The 20343-nt window shown below is 43.4% G+C and overlaps 2 protein-coding genes across 3 annotated transcripts in view; one reads left to right on the plus strand and one right to left on the minus strand.

The window, feature by feature from the left end:
- Nucleotides 1-351: 351 nt before the first annotated feature.
- Nucleotides 352-2769, plus strand: LOC124214758 (nucleolar protein 9). Its single transcript, XM_046617384.1, has one exon. The coding sequence runs from the start codon at nt 655-657 to the stop codon at nt 2494-2496; it is 1842 nt and encodes a 613-aa protein (XP_046473340.1). The 5' UTR covers nt 352-654; the 3' UTR covers nt 2497-2769.
- Nucleotides 2770-2882: 113 nt separating this feature from the next.
- nvy (CBFA2/RUNX1 partner transcriptional co-repressor nervy) overlaps nt 2883-20343 on the minus strand; it is a 61348-nt gene continuing 43887 nt past the window's right edge. For both annotated transcript variants that reach the window (XM_046617372.2, XM_046617371.2), the window contains 6 exons: nt 15456-15883; nt 14591-14737; nt 9321-9637; nt 5616-6292; nt 4814-5133; nt 2883-4722 (listed from right to left, as the gene is read on the minus strand). In XM_046617372.2, coding sequence (XP_046473328.1) covers nt 4423-4722; nt 4814-5133; nt 5616-6292; nt 9321-9637; nt 14591-14737; nt 15456-15883 — 2189 coding nt within the window. In that variant the 3' untranslated portion in view covers nt 2883-4422. The remainder of the gene's footprint in view (nt 4723-4813; nt 5134-5615; nt 6293-9320; nt 9638-14590; nt 14738-15455; nt 15884-20343) is intronic.

A 20343-nucleotide genomic window follows, 5' to 3' on the forward strand; every position in this document is an offset into this window, starting at 1 on the left:
AGCATATATTATAAAAAATTAGATGTCACATCACTAATTTTTTCAATTATATCTCGCTTTAATTTTAGTATGTAATTCTACAAAATATAGCTGTATGTGTGAAAAATGTTTTACAGCCACAGTTCATGGAAATTAATCATCTGAAAATAATTCGTATACGTGTTAACACATACTCTGATGTTCTTTTACAAGCGCAAATAATATATTTTACTCTATTCTATTTAATTAAAGTGATTCAAGTGCGCCAATCGCGCCTACTGCCGCATTCATAATTCACGAATCCTATGGCCGTGATAGCCATAAGAACGACAGCGCACTCTGCCGGCGAGGCCCTGAGTTATTCGCCCTGGTCGCGGTTTGGAACCAACCGCGGTGCCTAGCTACAATTATTGCCTCGTGCGTATTGTGTACACTGAAGTATTGTATTTCAAGTAATTTCAAGTTATTTTGCGCCAGCGTTCCATACGGATAGCATTTCGATGTATTTCGATTGGTTCAATCACCCACGTTCTTTGTTCCCGTGATCGTCACCAACTTCAGGCACAAAGCTACACGTGTTTAAACCTAACCTAATCTGTCTTGACGTAACCAAAAAAAGTGCTCATTGCTTGTTATTAGTCGTAAACGGTCGTTTGGTAGTAAAATAGAAGCCTTATGTCCGGAGTGGAGATGACGGATAATAACATGGCATCTGAAGGTCGAGGGAAGGGGATAAAGCGTAAGAAGAAAAAATCATTTATGCAAAACGCTCGTAAATACGGCAGAAAAGGAACTTACGGTCGGGGAAGTCACCTGGACGAGGAAACGTACAAGTACATGATACGCGTGCTAGAACTGGTAAGAGACAACGATTTTCCAAGTATCGAAGAGAAGCTCGTGTTCGTTAACAACGTCTATGAGGAAATGGTCGAGCACGAGGTGGACTATGCTAAAAATCAAATTGGCTCGAGAGTAATTGACTCGCTGATGAAACATGCAAGTCTCGAAGTTGTAACCAGGTTCGCGACCGCCTTCATGGAGGTTCTGAGGCCAATTTGCAGCGACAGATTTGCCAGTCATGTACTACAAAAAATCATGATTATATGCGCTGAGAGAGGAACGCGATCTCTGAATACCTCCACTATATCTAAAGATGACACGACCGTCGACGTCAAAGAAGAACAAGTGAAAATTTACAATGATTGGACTCTGAAGCTGAGTAAATACATCATGAACAACATGGAGGATTTTGTCTGGGACTCTTGTGCCAATCATATTATTCGAACAGTGATTGAGCTGCTTGGTGGACTTAACGTCGATTCTTCAGACAACGGAGAAAACAGGTCGAAGAAAAACGACCCTGTTGACTTGAGCAAACGCAAAATCGTGCCACAGGAGTACACTGATATACTCTTAGAAATTTGCAAAAGGCTTAGCTCCTGGCCACAGCTTCCTGAGTTTCCCCGGAACGAACTGACCTCAGGCTTACTGCAAGTATTGCTGTACTCCGTCAAAGATGTGGACAAACAGGCCAGCAAAGCCTTGACCAAGAAAGTGGTGTCGGACTGCTTCGACTCCCAAGACGAGACTCAAATATCTTCAGCTTTTAATTCTGAGAGTTCAATGAGGCTGCTAGAGGCATGCTTAGCAGTTGCCTCGCCAAAACTGTACACACAAATTTATGCAAAGTTCTTCATCAACAGAATCAACAGGTTGGCTCTGATGGTTGGGGCAAATTTTACCGTTCAAAGGCTATTTAATAATTGTCAGGTGAAAGAGGAACTGGAGACATTATTTGATGAAATATCACCTTATTTTGAAGCGATAATTGAGAAGGGGAACCTCGGTGTTATAGCAAGTGTCGCTGACGCCTGTAGAAGGCTACAGGCGAGACAAGGTGCCTTTATCAGCGCAATGGCTACGGCTTTGCACTGTGAACAGCCAGCGGACAGACAGAATTCAATTGCACTGTTGGTGGCGCGAATGAAGCCTTTTGAGACCTTGGCAAGTGAGGATAAAGGAGGAGAGTACAGAGTCAATTTACATGGTAGTTTGATCCTGCAGGCAATGCTGCATTTCAACAAGCCGATCAAGATCGTGAATTCCTTACTTGAAGCGAACGGAATCGACCTGAGAATCTTGTTTGCTGATCCTAGAGGAAGTAGAGTAATGGATGCGTTTGCCGAGAGCAAATTCATTGGAGAAAAGAGTAGGGAGAAAATGGCCAGGAAGTTGGGCGGTAATTGGGTCCAGCTCGCTTGCTCTAAGCACGGCTCTAGGAGTTTGGAAAAAGTTTGGCAATGGTCTCAGATGAAACAAAAATTGTGGATGATTGAGGAGCTCGCTTCTGTGGGAGCATCGCTTCTAGCTACAGAGGCTGGAAAAATTATATCCAGCAAGTTGAATGTTCCGCTCTTTGCCAGGAGTCGCAAAGACTGGAGCGACTCTCTTGGCAAGGAAGAAAAAACAAAGGCCTTGTTTGCTGATATAATAGGAGATCCTCCACCTGGCAAATAAATCGTCGATCGGTCGATGATTGCTTATAAGACTCTAGATTTGTGGATGATTATTTTCCTTGAAAAATACGAGCGGTAAATGAATAATCGAATTTGCGATTATTGGACGAATTGGAATTATTAATAATAATTATTGATAATTCCGATTTATTTAGTTGTAATTATATGCATACGAAACGTCTTTTAGTTAGTAATTAGAATATATGATCAGATACATATAATGTAACGTTTTAGTGAGTATATGGTTGAATAAATATCGATTTATTTTCTAATATTTGTTCTTCAGGCTGAGGGGTGTAGCAAATTATTATTCATTCGCTGTGTCTGTTTAGTAGCGCGGGATTGAGTAAAGTTTTTTAAGTGACAAACTTATTAATTGGGAAAGAACTATGTTTCATTTATTCTGACGAATGTATTTAATTATTTCGTAAACACATTTTACGTATAATTATATACGTATACTACAAAGGATTGCTGGCGCAATCTAATTGTAAGTAGTAATATTCAAGGAGAAAAGTTTCCAGTACTTTGTATAGTCTACGTTGAGCAAAATTTCCTAGTATGTGCGAAATGCGATTGAATAATGTATATGTACGTATGCATGTGTATGTGTATATATATATATAAGTTATATATATATATATAATATAAATTCATGATATAATATTATTTATTTATCTTTCTGACTAGACGACTTAAATAATATTTATATTATTCGTAACATATCAGTTTCTTTCCAGCATGTGCAACGTATATTTTCCCTAATGAAATTATAAAATCTGAGAATATAGAACCCTCAAACGTACAAATTCGTATAATTACCCAGATAATATAGTGTATCGTATGTATATAATTATCTATTTATAATCTACAAATTGACTAGTACGTGGATTCAATAGAAATTTTTTTATCATCAAATTCGTGATCTTACGTAACGTTAATATAAACAAGTAAACCACAGTTAGATTCGAGTGTTTTTTTTTTCGTTTTTCTTTTTACTTATTTTTCTAATTTTTATTTTCACTTTCTCTTCTACCTACTTAATATATTGTACGTATATATTTATATCTTGATTTAATTTTATTAATATGAAATTTAAAACATAATAGTATTGATAGCAGGAACGATCAGATATAAACAGACTAAATTATACCTATACACAATATTTATATTGGGATCCCGCAACTTCTACAGTGCACCGTATTGTTTACTCTATATTAAGAGGACGATAGAATTACTCTTTACCGATCGAGTAAAATTTCACTGTGTATATTTTGACTACCATCAAAGTCGTAAGGTACCACAGATGGCGCAATTCTAAATACAATAGTGAAGAAAAATGTGAAAATTTCTTTTGTTTCATGCAAGAATATCATCGAAGAATTTGAAACTAGTGGCTATATAATTAGAAGAATAAATTATCTGGTATTATTGTTGCGTAAGCCATTTTTTGTTGGATATTTATGTTTGACATTGCATATAGAACTGCGCTAGCTATGACTTTCTCTGGTTAACGATAGATATGCTTTTAAAATATTCAAAATAAATAACATTACGCTCGGTCGATATAGACTGACTACGGCATCGTCCTCAACGTGACAAAATAAAAGTTCAAATAGTTCACACGGAGGTTTCTCTTCTCAAATGTGTCGATGAATGCTGTCTTATACACGTGTGCCGTATTGTTCAGCTACGACAACATGTTGGATCCCAATAATAAAATGAAAAAGTTACCTCATTATTACCACAGATGGTTAACCAACCGATAACCTCATTTTTACATCGCACATTATCTCTCAAACGATCTCAATTAATCTTTTCCAGCATTCTTTATCAATTTCTCCCCCGACATCAACGACAACTAATTTTTTTCCGTCATATTTCTGCGAGCGCTACGTAACAAAGTGGCATATTTTCTGTTATTGCGTCATTTCCCCTTGCCAGTGTGACCAGACGCTGTACTGGCGGCAGCGGTTGTCGAAGACCCGGAAGTACCCACAACTGTTCCCGTTCCACCGGAAGAGGCTGTCGGACTCCGGGAAGCGGATCTTGGAGCCGGTGGTGGAGGCAGAGGAGGTGGGGGTGGTGGCGTTGGTCGTCGCGGATTGCAGGTTGCATGATGACCTCCGGCCTCCCAGTCCCGGTGCTGACAGAAGGGTCCGCAGTACCTGGCGATTCCGCATCCACCGCAGGTCTCCAACGCCTGTCTGCCGCAGTTCCAGCAACTCTGTCGAGAGAAAAAGGGACGTGATTAACAATGGTGCGAAAACGCAAGATGATCGAACCTCGCGACGACTGTAACGACTTGCTGAGCTTACGGATCCGGCGACTGCTGGCTGCGGTTCCTTGATCTCCTCGTCTCTGGCTCCCCCGGTTAGCGCATTGCTCGCTGTCGTCGTGGTCGCGGTTGTCGTCGCGGTCGTCGTCGAGCAGGTCGTCGTGTCGACGACCCGGAGAAGCGGCCCGTGTGCCATTCCGTGACCGTGACCGTGACCTCCGTGGCTCCTTTGCATCGGTGGTTCGAAGAAGCGATGATGAACCCGAAGACGCTCGGCTGCCCTCGTCTCCGCAGCAGCAGCCGCAATCGCTCTCTGAACTTCGGCAACGGCTGCTCGCTTAGCTTCGAGCATCGCCTCCTCTGCAGGATCAAAGTTAAAATGCTTGGAATTGACGTGACCTTTGGTTGAAGAGGCTCGAGGTCAGTCAGAGACTGCACCGGTCGAATTGGCACAGAGTCCCGCATAAAAACTATAGCAAAAAAGAAAGTATCACGATTTGAATTTTACAGCTGAAATTTCGACCGAATTATATCTTTTTGTACAACCTGAACGGCCGTCTGCTTTCGGGCCTGGGAATGTAAGGCGGCACAAAGCCACCTTTTCATACACTTGTTGTACAAGTTCTTCATTGTACCAGGACCTTGATGGCTTCCTGTATTGCGATTTTGTTATCTCACCGGCCCCCAAGAGGTTTTTTCTATACGACAACGCCGGCACTTGAAGACTCTCGAGTCGCGATTAAAGACATTGACTAGCGTTGATGCTCGAGAGGCGAGTACTCGTAATAAGAGGATAAAAAGATCCCCACAACACACTCAAACCTGAATCACACAACGCTCACCAGCTCTCCGTTGGACTTCCGCTACTCTATCCTCCGTAGCTCGAATAGTTTGGGCGACAATCTCCCCCGATATGCGTTTCAAACTGTTGTCCCGGTCGTTTCCACCGCATTCCGACTGCGAGCTGGTATTTATAGCCGGTCCGTTGTTCTGCGAATTGCTACCGGAAGTGGTCACCGTCGTCACCGGTGTCGCGGGACTAGGACATCCCCGTCGCTGGAGGATGGCAAGGGCTCGTTTAGTCTTCTCGACCATGCCGAGAATGCAGTTCAGCATAACGTGGATGTTCTTCCACTCATCGTCAAGGGCGGCTGCTGCAGCGGGGCAGGATCCGTTTGGCAGACCGGAAACTCCCTGGGAATTACCGCTGACAGCCCACTGCTGTTGATGAACGAGGTGAGGCGCTGATGAGATAGTCGACGATGCCGCCAAATGATTTATTTGCACGAGTGAAGGCGGCATCGAGGACTGCTGATGGCCCTGCAGCGAGCCTCCGCTGTTACCCGGGATCTGAAGAGGATGGTACCAGCAGTAAGCGTCTACCTGCTGTTGCTGCTGTTGCTGTTGCTGCTGCTGTCGTTGGTGGTGGAGTGGATGGTGACTGGACCACGGGTTCATTGGCCGCTTACCGTAAAGAGGACCGTCGTCGAATAGAGGTCCTCCACCGTTTTCGTAGTACCTATAACGCAGAACAAGAGAAACAGAGAGACTGATATAAATATTGATCGCTATCAGCTCATTCAGTTCAGACGACCTAATCGGTTTTCGGAGTTGAATTGAAAAAGGTCAACGAACGTAGCACACAATGGCAAAGTGGGATGTGTAAACTATCCATTATGATACTTCGCTTCTCCACTTCATACACCATTTATGTTTACGTCTCAATTGAAGGCTCCACGAGGTATATCATTTTGGTATCCACGTGTAATTCGAAAAATATTGAACGGATGATTGCTGTTGCGACGTATGCGTTTAAATTAAAATAGGTAGGTTCGTAAGACCAATTTAATCATGACAATTATCGTAAGCATGTATAATTAGCCTTTTCGTAAACCCAAGGCCTAACATAGTCATATAAACCATCCACTTTCGCACCGTAGAATCGCACATTTGGCGACCACATGGTTGATCATAAACTCAAACTTTCCCAATCACTTTATTACACTTCGTACGTGGCTTTCGAGTATTTCCCTAGCTATGGTTTCTATCACATTCTACCATTACCATAAAAACTATCCTCTACCTATCTCTCCTCCGAATCCAAAAATTATAACCAACTAATAATTGCCCCTAACATCGCTGATACATTTTCCTGACCAATCAAACTTGTTAAACAATTCAAACGATGTATTAACAAACTCCTACTCTTGGAAAAAATTCCTTTTCGCTTTTCCTATCAAACAACCCAAATGTCCAAAAAACATATCTTTAGTCTAACACGATCTTCTCGGTGGTACACACTAGTAGCATCGTCCCGAAACTTAAATTAAACATCTTCTTTAAAACTGGTTGCTTTATGATAATTTGACTGTGCACTGTCATTTGGTCGATCCTTCACCGTTTTCTATTTTTATATAAATAAGATAAAGTGGAGTCTAGACTCCTCAATTTGTGATATACCGTGAAACTTAAAAAAAAAAATTTGATCTGATGGTGGATGGAGAACCACACTACATTCCACAATTAATGGTTCCCAGAATTGTTTTCGTCAAACCGGGTGCTGGTGTGATACCAATCACGTGAAATTCTTTTTCCATGACGCATAATTCCAAGAGTTGCTTTGTGAGTCCAAATTCCAATGTGATATTACACAGGAATATAAACACAAAACTATCTCGAAACCAATATGTAAAACAAAACTGTAACTCTGCAACCAAGTCGATTGATACTAAAATATATTTTTATAAATAGTATATTCTGTGAGTTAATTAATTATCTAGCCCGCAAAGCAGCTATAATACCTTAATTAGAATTGTAGGAGTTCACGTTGTACAAGACACAATTTCAATCATTGTGACGCGGACGTGTGAACAATTGCCAATGTTACATACTGTTGATTAAATTCTAAACTATAGCTGCAGCTTATTGAATTACACATCTAAAGAGTAATTTTCGCTAATTACGTATTCCCGAACCGTGATGAATATTACGAAAATCCGATAATTATACGCTCGTGATGTAAATTTGTAGCGTTGAACGTTTTCACCGTTTTTTACCGGCATGAAACGCATGTCGTCAAGCACGTCATCCATGCTTCTGGCACGTGTCAATAAAATTTTCTTTGTCAATACGTATCGTGTTGCACGTTCGTCGGCATATTAGTTGAAAATGTAATGCGAGTAAGAACGGAAAAAAGAAAAAAATCAATGTAACTGTTGCAAATAACGTACAAACTTTGTTTCCAGCGTGTCGTAAACAGTCAGTAATTCTCTATAAGCCGTTGAACCTGGACAAGGTGCGTTTAATACCGAATATCATCGTAATATTTCAACATTAACGCATACTAACGTTAATTGGAAAGACGGGCTCGTTAGCCATTGGTAACATGACGGTTCCATGCCTGTTGGAGGAGAATTAATGTGGTAGGTGAGATTTTCAAAGGCGAAGAGGTGGAGGTAAGGAATAGCTCGAGGCGCAGGGGATTCCAGGGGTGCGATCCAGGGCGTACGAGAACGTATAGAAACGTCAACGTCAGGCGCATGGAAACGGCAGCCACTCGAATTTCTCCCCTGGCTCTCAGCCCCTCACCCTCGACCCGTGCAGGACTCATGGACCATGCCGCGGTATTGCCTCAGTCCACATATATCTCAATCTAAGCAAATAAGCACGTATTTATAAGTACGTACACGCACATCCATGGGATTTCACTCTAATTCTACTTTGGCCGAATTTTTTAACCCGATAATTACTATCGTCAAACAGGAATTGAAATAACACGATTTTGGTGTAAACTCGAAACCTCGAAGGGACGACGAGCATCGATTAAATTTTTTCTACACCGGAAACCTTGCTCGATTTAGTTATTTCCATCAACCCAACTTGAGGTGCGGGAAAACTCGCGGGTCTCTTAAGGCTTTTGATGAGGAGCTGTAAGATGTTCCCCGAAATTGTGGGTTGATCAAACGTTGAGTAGAGAGCGGCTGGAACAAAGGTTGGTCTTGGAATTCGCCGTGAATAATAATTATCAAGTAGTCGAAGACAAACGGAGCCTCACGTCGAAAGCAAACGGTACTGGAGACCACATGTCAAGGTCAGAGGGGATGATTCCCCTCCCTGTAACACGAGGTTTCTGATGTATGTGTACCCGCCTCGATGAAATTGGTTAATACCGACTACGGTAGATTTTGAAAGAGGGAATAGACGGGGGACACAACTTTTCACTGTATACGAGTGGCTAGTCCGATCTTGATGCGCTACAAACTGTCCATTCGGTTGCGTTTCGTGTTCAGAAAACACTATTAAATAAAATTTTTCCTTTTCAAAATGATGCTCTTTAAATAACATGATAACTACCGAATCGATCATATACAAAATCTCATGGTCGTAGGAGAATCTCCATCACAGACCTCGTGAAAATGTGCCTATCCGTTAAAAATCCAACTTTTCATTTTTCCCTGTAAACAGAGCAGCGAGAAGATAAAATTGGATAAAGATTAGAAACACGATTGATACATTCGAACTACTTTTATTGCATTATAAACACTTACGGTGTGTCGGATGCTCGACGTTTCAAAGAATGCGATGATGGCGGTGGCGGCGGACCAGGATAATGATGGATGCTCGTTGCACCAGAGTGTTGATTACCGCCATGGAGTACGGGAGCTTGTCCAGCGCCCGTGCTGCTCCCGGAGTTATTGGGGTTGCTGGAATTTGCGGCACCGGTCGAGGCGATGTTGTACGTAGGAAAGAGGCAGCCTGAACCGGCGCTATTTCGTTCTCCAAAGACCTCGCCAGCCTCTCCGGGACTGAAACCTGCCGCCTCCAGAACCGCTGCCTCGTTTGAGCGCAGGTACTGCACAGACGTCTATAATCAAGCATGTACTTTACTTGTTCTTGCGTTTAAGTTTTTTTTTTTTAATTTTTTTTTTTTAATTTCGCAACTTTCCATATTTACTGCTGTTCAGTAATTAGCTGTTAACAGTGTTACACAGCTTGCGATAAGGGCGTTATTAACAACCAGCCAACTTTTCTTTACTAAATTAGAATGTGACGTTTAGATTTCGTTCCGGCAAAAATTAAATGTGTATGTGTTATATATACATATATGTATACATATTGCTTGGCGGGACGTGTTAAAAGTTATCGAAAAATTCGGGGATTTATCGAGATTTCTTTCTGTAACATGATTACCTCTTAGAGGATGAGCGCGAAGAAATTCCGACAAAACCAAAATCAGAAACACCCTGATATGCACATGTAGATACCTGTACTCTCCTAATTTGAAACTATCCAAGGGGGGGATGTTTGCAGGTAATCCGTTGGAGGGAGGGGAGAATATCTTGGTTTAATTGATCCGGCAGAGTTCAGATGTTGTGGGCCTTCTGACCGCGTTATTATATAACAACGTAGGGAAGTAGGCGGAAGGCAGAGGACGGAGTATAAAAGCGGTAGGTATTCTATAGATTTTGCCAGCTTAGAATTCGAACTTTAATAATAAACGTGGCGTGACAGCTGCAGTTGGAAAGCCGGCGTCGAGGGTCGGAGGGTGTCGCAGGTGCGTTGCCCGTAGACTGATAAATTAAATCGATGCTTTCATTTGCTATACTGTCTTCGCGGCTCACCGAAGGACAATAATAATTATGCCAACCGATTCCGTCAGTTTCAATTCCTCACCGTGTAGCTCGAAAATCCGCAGCTCGCAATTCTCCGCAACTGATTTATCGCCGTATTCATATTTCTAAAAATCTCTTTTTCTCCGAATGGAAAATTCCCTCATTCCGTATTTCGCGATTCACATCCGGGTCGAATAACTCAAAGTATGATCATTTGAACTTGAAGAATATGAAAAACGGGAATAAATTCCCCATTCTTTTCGCTTTACTATATAACTCAACGTCTGCAGATCTGGTTAATTACTTCACGTAATTATTCTTCTTTTTTATTTTTTAATGAGATTGTGTTGTACCCATCTAATCGGCGGCACAGCGAGTCGCACAAGACCGATTGTGACTCGGAATTGGTTCTGTTGAAGAAAAATAAGTATTCCGCGTTATGCAACAGCAGTAACAGCCGCGGGAGCAGCAGCTAATAACGGACTCGGAGTGGAGAGAGAAAGAGAAAGAGAGAGAGAGAGATAGAGAGGGAAAGCGTGGCTCGGATATGTCGAGGAGCCAGGAGAAACGTAAATAAGAAAGTAGTAATAAGAGTAAAGCGCGCAATTTCCAATCAGTTGGCTTTGTAATATTCAAGTTGGCTTCTTTATTGCCTTTGCGTTCCTCTCTTTAGCGTTTTCCGCCTCTCTCTTTTACCTCCCCCCATTCTCTCTCTCTCTCTCTCCCTCTCTCTCTTTTTCTCTCAACACAACCCCGTCTTTGCCGTTCTGCGACATCCGGTCGACCCACCCCCTCCCCCCCTACTCTCTTTCTATGCTTATACTTCTTATTATTACAGGTTCGCGCCTACCCGGGGGTGTAATTTATCGACCCTAATTTAATATCAGAACCCCCCCCCCCCCCTCCACCCCTCCTCGCCACCACCAACCCTGCCGCCGCTCCTCGGTACCGATTTGCAATTAATAATTTCTGACCAATACCTGCGGCTGATACTTTTACTTAATTTTCCCAACCTTCAAGGGGCGCGTCTAATTCAGCTGGCTTTCGCTGCGAAAACTGAGAAAACAGTTGTTGTTATATTGTAGCTAAATATACACCTATGAGACTGTGCAGATATAATTTTGTAATTGAAAAATAGTTGAGAATCGTAGAATTTTATTTTTTTATTTTCTTATCCCGACCTCATTTCTGGTCGCGACGTCAGTGAAATTAAATTACGCATTATACGTTACTTGCTTAACAAGCTCGTGGAAAACATTTGTTTCGTTATTAATCGAACGCATCCGTGGTGCTAGAATATATTTTCAAATACTCGGAATTATCGGGTGGATTCGACGTGTCTATTGCGATTTGCATATCTTGAAAAGCCGAGGTTTTTTAATTATTTTTCAAATTGAAAGATACGACTTAATGCACGGGGTGCGAAAGCTGGTGCTTCTGTTGCTCCTAATGCTGCTGCTGCTGCTGCCTGCAGAGTCTGGCTAATGTAAATGCGCGTTATTAATTTGCAATTCGTTATCTACCCCCTTCTTCGTGACGGGTAAAGTGGGGGGTATGAGAGGGTGGCGTAAGAAGACGAAGAAGAAGCGGTGACAGCTGCCTGTGCTTGGCCGTAAGATTTTAAATTTATATTTTCTGAAAAACTCAACTGCCTTTTATTATTTTTCTTACGTCTCTGTAACCTTGTTGTTTTTACCTATCTTTTCCATTCGCATGTATTATACACCGCATTGTTGTCTTTGGCTCGTTTACTCTTACACCTATGTGTATACATACGAAATTATTCTGACTGACTCGCGATGCGAGTGACGAACGCGATTTTTTTTTTTTGCCGGGGGAAAGCTGCAACTCAACATACGCCGCACCGGGTGTTCATTTTGCCACGGGAACATAGCGAGACTTCTGTCTAGAATTGAGCGAGAAACGACTGCTGGATAGCGGATATCGCAAAACGCCCTGAGCCTCTGTCATAGGCATGGCGGAGGGAAGGGTGGCCTGGGAAATTAAAACAAACCATCAGCCTGCAGCTAACCTGCTCTGTTGATTTTACTTCGCAAAGTCTGATGTGGATGGTTTTAGTATAACATCATGTCCGTCTGTGTATAACTTCAACGCACCGGAGCGAATCCTGCGACGCGTTTTCTTGTCATTATGCACACATACCTATAATGTCATTGTCGTAACTGACTCCTAGTTGGCGACTCGTGTTTCAAGTTTCCGTGCTCCAATTAAGACTTTGCTCAACGTTCTTGAAAATTGACGAACATTGATCATCCGGGATTTCATTGGGTAATACGTCGACCAGAAAAAGACGAAGGGAAAAAAGGAGAAGCTTCACACACGACAAAGCTCACTTTTCTGCAGATGACGGTTGAAAAAGAACTCGACTCTCCATCTCGAGTGAAATTGCGTGGACATGGTGGATCGCTCCACAAAACATATGGAGAAATTTGCGTGACGCATGGTGGTGGCCGATACTGGGTAAGTGAAAGAATTGGATGTACCCAGATGTGGAGGTTGCTTGGATCTGGTGTAATGTCGAACGAATAGCCCTTTCAAAGACGCATCGAGACGCTTTATTTCACATGTACAATATCGGAGGTTCGCAGGGCTCTCGGAATCCGGAACGAACAGCGGTTGACGCGTGTTGGTAGATAGGTTGGTGGGTCGGTGGAAGCTATCGAGGAAGGGGGAGTCCACGGGCAAGATTTGTATTCAGAGAGGCGACGTGGTCCAACTGTTTCGACTGCCGTCCGGTTGTCGGAATCCGGAGTTTGAATATGGGTTTCCGTGTCCACTTCGAACTCACTCAGGTAACTTTCTCCGAAACGATTTATCTTCGTTTCTTGATACTTTATCAGAATATTTCCTTACGGCTATGAGATCATGGTTTGTTTGAACGATAACTCGGTGGAATTCCGCTCATAGATTCTTTCCGCGTGCGCATAAAATTACCGATACCTCTTCATCGGTTGGTTCAATGATAACCTCCAGTTTTCGACCTTCCGACCGTCTTCGAAGACCGGCGTATAGGCGATGTCCACGTACCGACGTCAACGCAACGCACAATTACGTGTAGGGTCATACACTCCACTTAAATGCGGTAGGTGTGGAAGGTAGTGTCATCGAGCAGGGTTGTTGGGACAGTGAGGGATAGAAGGTGCACGGACAAATGCGTCGTGGGAAAAGGAGCACCCCGTGCCTTCCCCGAGGGGCAAAGACCTACAATCGGCTTCAAAATAAACGCTTTACCACAATGCATGCGGCTGATGCACCTGATGCCACTGCCGCAAGGAGAACGGTCCCTTCGCTCTATAATGTGATACATCTAGGTGTATACCTGGTGTGTGTGTGTGTGTGTGTGTGTGTGTCTGTTTAACAAGAAGAGTATCAGACCTCCGAATCACGGATTCTGCTGAAATTCTTTGCTCCAAAACATGGACCTTCTGATGTGTCGTTTCATACGTTGCGTTGAGCTGTTTTTCACTCCCATTAAAATTGTTTATAGTAGAAATTTAGTGAGCGGAATATCCTAATAAAAGAAATGTTCTGTTTATTTTTCATTGTCTTCTTTGGAAGTTTCGAATACAGGTTATCGTAGATTCAAGTGTAAGCGGATGTATGATTATTTCAGAACCATAGTAAAGTCTAAACTGCGAATTTCCGACAATCTTGTGTATTCATGTATGTATCATAAAATCGAGCAAAGGACGGCCCAATGGATGGAACGACATATCAGAGGCTCCATATTTTCGACCAAAGAAACACCCCTAGAAGTTTCAGCAGAATCTGTTATTCGGATGTCTGATACCCTCCCTGTAAGTCGAAACAACTGATTACAATACGAAGCCGCCCTGCGTTGGGAATAAAATTTAAACGTTGCCTTTTCGGGTACTGGGATACTTTATGAATTGCTGGCTTTAAAGGTTGGGTACTGGAATCTATTGCAGTTTTTCGAAACTTCATTGTTTCAGTTATTTCTTGGCCAAAAATGGTGTAATTGAATATTTTGAATGGAATTGTTTGCAGCTCATTCGTAGTTGCAATGGCTTTCGAACTTAGCGATTGAAGACTAGCAAGCTCGTGAATTTGTTTCAAACCTCATTGCAGTCGTGAAGGACAACTATGGGTAAGTGAAACTAGATATCGGTGCGTATATGACAAAGGCATGAATTGCGATTTTTGGAATGGTCTCTTTAACTTACCTGGTTGTTGGCTCTAGCGGTGTTAGTCAGGTCCCTCTGAAGCGAAGGCAGAGTGTGCTTGAGGTAAGGAAGGACGAATCCTCTGAGGGGAAAATTCGTGGCATCCTGAAGAGCCCCGTGAAATTCTTCAGCCGTCATGGATCCGCTCTATATCAACGATAAGAAAAGAAAAATCAAAACACGGCAACCCCTAACTCCATATTGATTACACAGGTCTGCAATTAAAAAACTGCACAGGTTTTTAATACCGTTTTTTGTAGATTTTCACTGACTGAAACCGGGAAAAATATTCAAAAAATTCCATAATGTCAGGTTTTTTCTTCAACTCGTGTTTGTAGTTTCATTTAGAGTGAAACTCCTGTTTAACTTAAAATCCGACATCCTATTCTAGATTTAAAAAATCCTATGCAAAAGAGGTTTCTTACTTGTATTTAATATGCATTAGAGTGAGACTCAAAAATAAATACAAACAGGGAAAGAGAAAATGGAAAGCGGAAGAGTGTTTGGGGATGTACCAAAGAGAAGAAGAAAAAGTTTCATAGGTGAAAGGAATAAACACGCAATGTTAAATACATCTCATAAAGAAATTGTTTGTTCAATTTTATAAGAAATATTGTTCAGTTCATTGTAATAAAATAGTGTTTTTTTTTTTTAATTATTGTTATGCTTTTTATTATGCAAACGCTTTGTATCTTGCAAGAATACTGTACGTCATGGACGGAAATGAAAGTCATTTTTGAATTCAGCACACTCGAAAATAAAATATTCACCATAAACATCCCATGCAGCTGCAAAAAAAATTTTTTTTTTGCAGACCTGCGTCATATCTCCACATCATTATCAATCTGATTGATTCCAAACTCACCAGAACGCTGAGAACCAGACTACGGACAGTGTCTCCGGTTTCCGGTGAAATGTCGCTCGCAAATTGGACCAGCGTCCCCAGAAGCCTTTTGAGCTTGGCGTGCGGCACACGCGATACGGAACCCCCGGGTGGACCGATGCCATTGCTAATCGCACCTGGAGACACTTCCTCGTGGACGACATTCACGGTCAGAAGCCTGCCGACTATGGACTCTCCGTTCTCCAGCTTCGTCGTCTGCGGTAGAGGACTATCGCTTTCCGGCGACCTGGAACCTCCGGTTCTGCACGCTTCATGCGGCCCTGACGATCTTGTGATACTCGAAGACTGCGTCGACGCCCTTTGCGAACCCGGTGACGTTGCTCTTGTCTCCGTCGTTGCGGAAGCTGGTGCTTCCTCCAAAACCCGTTCCTTTGACGGTTGGCTGCCACCTGCAGGTTTGACGTAGAAACTAAGAATTACAGCGATTGACGGATTCAGGTTCAAAGTCCTTATAACTTTTTAAAGATCGAATTACAAATTGAAGTTCATATCCATCGGCAAAGCAATTGAAGGTCGATTTAAAACATAGCGTCAGTGACGATGGGTACTGCGATAATTATCTATTCACAGTGCAGTGAGTAACTTTGGAATTATTGGATCAATAATCCATATCGGATTCGAGAGCCGTTTCAACTCTCGAGAGATGGAAAATTTTGTAAAATTCATCTTTAGACATCCTAAGAAGAAGGTATCCCAAAAAAGTGTGTAAAACACCGAAACCTGATCAATTCCAAGTCACAGTGAACTTGAAACGTCCGAAGGTATTTCAACATCTGCAAAGCATCGAAGCAGGAAAGAGTAACGAGCCGAGTGAGGCATTATCATCACAAGGTGACATATTGTCGAACCGAATGGTGACGAACGGGGTAGTTTGTCAGGTTGCGGAAGTGAGCGGAAGAGACGCGCGGCGGGCAGTCCTCGGTTACGGGATAGGAATTTGCTTGATGCACACACATCCCCACAATGTGCATTAATACACGCGACGCCTCTACCTGTACACAAAACCAACACGCATCCACGCCGCGCACGTGCGTGCGCATACATAAACATATATGTAGAGTGGATAACATGCAATTACTGGTCGCGTCAGCAGCTCTGGCTCGCAGGGTGTTGTAGGTACCTACCTATCGCGCAGGCTGGAGAGATCCGTCCTGCATGCCTGAACGGTTGTGCGAGAGCCACGAGGTTCCTGCGTCGCGACGCAACACGACGGACAACAAAGTTGTCGCTGTTATACCCTCCCCCCCACACCTCGCACCCTTATAACCGAGGCCCGGCGATCACTGGTTCTCTCATTTTTTCTAGCCGTTGTCCAACGCACTCCGCAGTGGTTTCTACAAACCTGTTTTACCGACGAATCAATTTTCTACCCACATTATATTAGGGATCAATAATTTCTAACACACACGCCACGTACTCGGGGACATTTCACATGCTGTTTATGGTGTGAAAAATGACCGTCAGAAACACCCGGGAACCCGGTCATTAAGCACGATCGTACGTCAGTGGTGGATTTTTTAAATTTCGGTGGAAAATATAGACTGAAATTGACGACGCGGCGATTATGCATCTCGAATTTGAAATTTGGTATATTTAATTCGGAGTGAGATGAAGAATATAATTGAAAAAGTGGGGGGTAAAGGCTTGATGTTGTCAGTCCAGATCTGGAGCAACGGTTTGTTACCCGTTGACTACGTCGTCATCGGATGGTTGAATCCGGATTTACGAAAGGATTAACCAATAGCAACAGTGACATTACACAATAATTCGCCAATGCGATTGTCGCTTCAGGACTTTGAATACCAGATTTCATGTGCAATGAAGACATAGTTCCAATTTTTTTATGAAAAACACGTGACACCGTTCGATCATTTCCCAATACCATGAATCACATCGAACGCAGGACGAGATCGAACTGAAACCTGTAATCGCGATTTCAAAGATGTTTAATACATGTCGTAGCGCTGGTCTGGAAGGGTGGGAAAGAAAGAAAGGAAGGAGAAAAAGGAGGATAATCGGTGAAAAAGCAAAACATCTGCATCGAGATCCCAGGCTAATGGCGTTATGGTCAAAGTCCCTGACACCAATGCTATGTGATCGTGTACAAAGAGCCTCTGCACATACATTATATTTATCGAATAGCCGCGTGCGGTTCGGTTTGGTTCGGTTCGGTTGGTCCGAGGTGGTTGTTTTAAACGGCTGTTGGGGTTTGGGGAGGTTGGCACGGGTTTTACACGGAAGATAAACGATCGACGTAAACAAATCAAACGGGTGACGTATTTCCGTGAATTTCCGCATTGAAACCGCGTTCACCACGGCGGTGAATGGCTATTCGGTACACGCCTGCAGGTCCGATGCACGTTCCGAGTGATTGCCCCCCCCCCCCCCCCTCCCCACCTGTCCCCCATGCCCCTGCCGTTCTCTCCTCTCAAAATCCAGCAAACCAGTTCATATATACCTACTCGAATACCGAACACCTATCTCCCCCGACCTTTCTCTCGCCGACACCCGCCCCCTCGGATCGCCCGGACACCCGTGGACAGCATAAATTCGATCGCGAGCCGAACAGAAGTGAGCACTGGGACCCGCGGCGGGAAGGAGGGGGATTTATTAAACGAATGTGCTTGACAGCTCCTCCGGCGGGTGTGGACGAGGTTCGCACCCTGCCCTCTTCCTCGTAACCGGCTGTTCGCCGTTACCGGAAATCCTGTGCAATAAGAGATTGGAAGCCCGAAGAAGCGCCGTCGCATGGATGATTCTTCGCTCTTTGATGCATCTCATTGAATGATGTCACCAGTTTTTGGGCGATACTAACTGAAGCGTCCTCCGCGCGACGGACACGGGCTAGTTAAGAGTGAAAGAGGTGGATATCGGCCGCGGTTTCGTGGCTAATAAATCAGACCCTCGTCAACGCCTCGGCTCAACGATCTCGACGGTTCACCGCGACACGGGCGATACCATTCATCCGGTCGCGTGGCGCCCATTCGCCCGTATAACGTTGACAATGTCCTTCCGAAATCCGTCGACGAGACATTCCAGCTTCGTTTACTCCCCTCCATGATTTGCGCGATATTTCTCTTTCGCATGTATTTTTATTTTTTTTTATTTCATTCAACCGAAGTGTCTCTGTGCAAGCACCGATGTCAGTCAACACCGGACAGTCGCGGTCTTGAAATGTTGCAGTACAACTGGACGTGTTTCGTTTTTTCAACCACCTGTTAAACGGCCTCTCCTTAACGTTCCCCTGATTCCTTCTGAATGGTGACTCCTACGCGGTATCGGGATCCAAACTACTCGCGTCAGACATGAGAGAGGCACCCTGATAGGTATTCGTCGTGCCACAACCACCTGACGGTAGTCTCCGGCTGGTAATTACCTTGCCTCATACCCACCTGAATCCTCGAGCGAAACTGCTTTGTAACTAACTCTAGCAGCCCGGCCTCGACTCGAGCACAATCGTGTGGTCCCTGCTTCGAGCTACGCTTCTGGTATAACGCAAACGTTTTCACGGTATCGGTATGCACGCCCCATTTCACATTTGTATCCGTATGTATACGGCTACTCTCGCCCCAGGTGAACCCAAACTTGAACAATTCCTCGCTTATATTGCAGCGGATACCCCGAAGACGGATTTCCGGTCATTCCTCACTGTCGGAATGCCATTTCCCCTCCCCCGCCGCGGTAGCTGATTGAAAAAAGGATTCTCCACGGATCAAGCAGAATGTACGTTTTTCTTCGGTTATAATATACGATAACTTATATCTGAGCCCATGGATTTTCGGTGCTTCGGAAAAATCGTATACCGGAGAAGACGATTTGCCAGGTGTCCAAACCTTGATAGACCAGGAAATATGAAAATCGTATAGGCTCGGGGTCTTTAAGAGTCATGTAATGGGACTCCAAATCCATTTTCATGAATACTGAAACTAAGTCTTGACTAATTTCTAAGTTCGTATATTTCTTCACCCTGTATTGTTGAATTCGGTATCATGGTGAGACATGAAAACTGATGTACGAACACCGGTTCAACTTTCATCGAGTGTTTATTATCGTTGGATTCACTCTTTCACGAAAGTTGGTTACCATCGTTTTTGAATAAACGACAGCTTCGATCAGACGTCAATCATTCTCGCTAGAGAATTGCTTTACGAATCTTTTAGCGATGCTGTGAGTCTGAAGTGCAAATACCGACTTGGCGAATCGACAATCCCGGACCTGCACTGGTGTGTGTGTTTGTACGTTTTGAACATAGGCGCATCTATGTGGTCTTGAGCTAATCACATCGAGCTACTGCTGTTACCCCTTCGGCCAGCTGTTACCCTCCTCACCGGTTCTCAACTTGGACCTGCTACTACCTCCGAAATATTTTCCCGCACCCTCTTTTTCGACCCGTGCCATTTAACCCCATTTAAGCGTTCCGACGCTGATCGCAGAGTTGCACGGTGAAATTTGAGTCCATTTTTTGTCGTTCCGGTTCAATTAATTATTTTCCCACGGTCGTACAATTCCCGGATATTTATATGTATAGGTATAATAGAATGAACGGTAAAAGACTCATATTTTTGGCTTTTCGTCAGGCTTTCGAGTATTCTATAGCTAATATAATAATGCTAATTAATGCGATTGGTTTAAATTTCATTACTGTAGGGGGGTGTTTAAACGGTTATGAATTCCGGCGTGTGGCTTTACGAGGTCATGCTTCTATAACCTTTAGTAATACCTGCGAGGTAATGGTCGGAACTGCTAACAGTCCAATATAAATGTGAAAAATCTCCTGTCACCGAGAGCTGAAATATTCAGGGAATTAGGCATGAGACGACATCTGGTGCCACCGTCTCCCACACTTCGC

The sequence above is a fragment of the Neodiprion pinetum genome, chromosome 3 (genome assembly GCF_021155775.2).
Source record: "Neodiprion pinetum isolate iyNeoPine1 chromosome 3, iyNeoPine1.2, whole genome shotgun sequence".
NCBI lineage: Eukaryota > Metazoa > Arthropoda > Insecta > Hymenoptera > Diprionidae > Neodiprion > Neodiprion pinetum.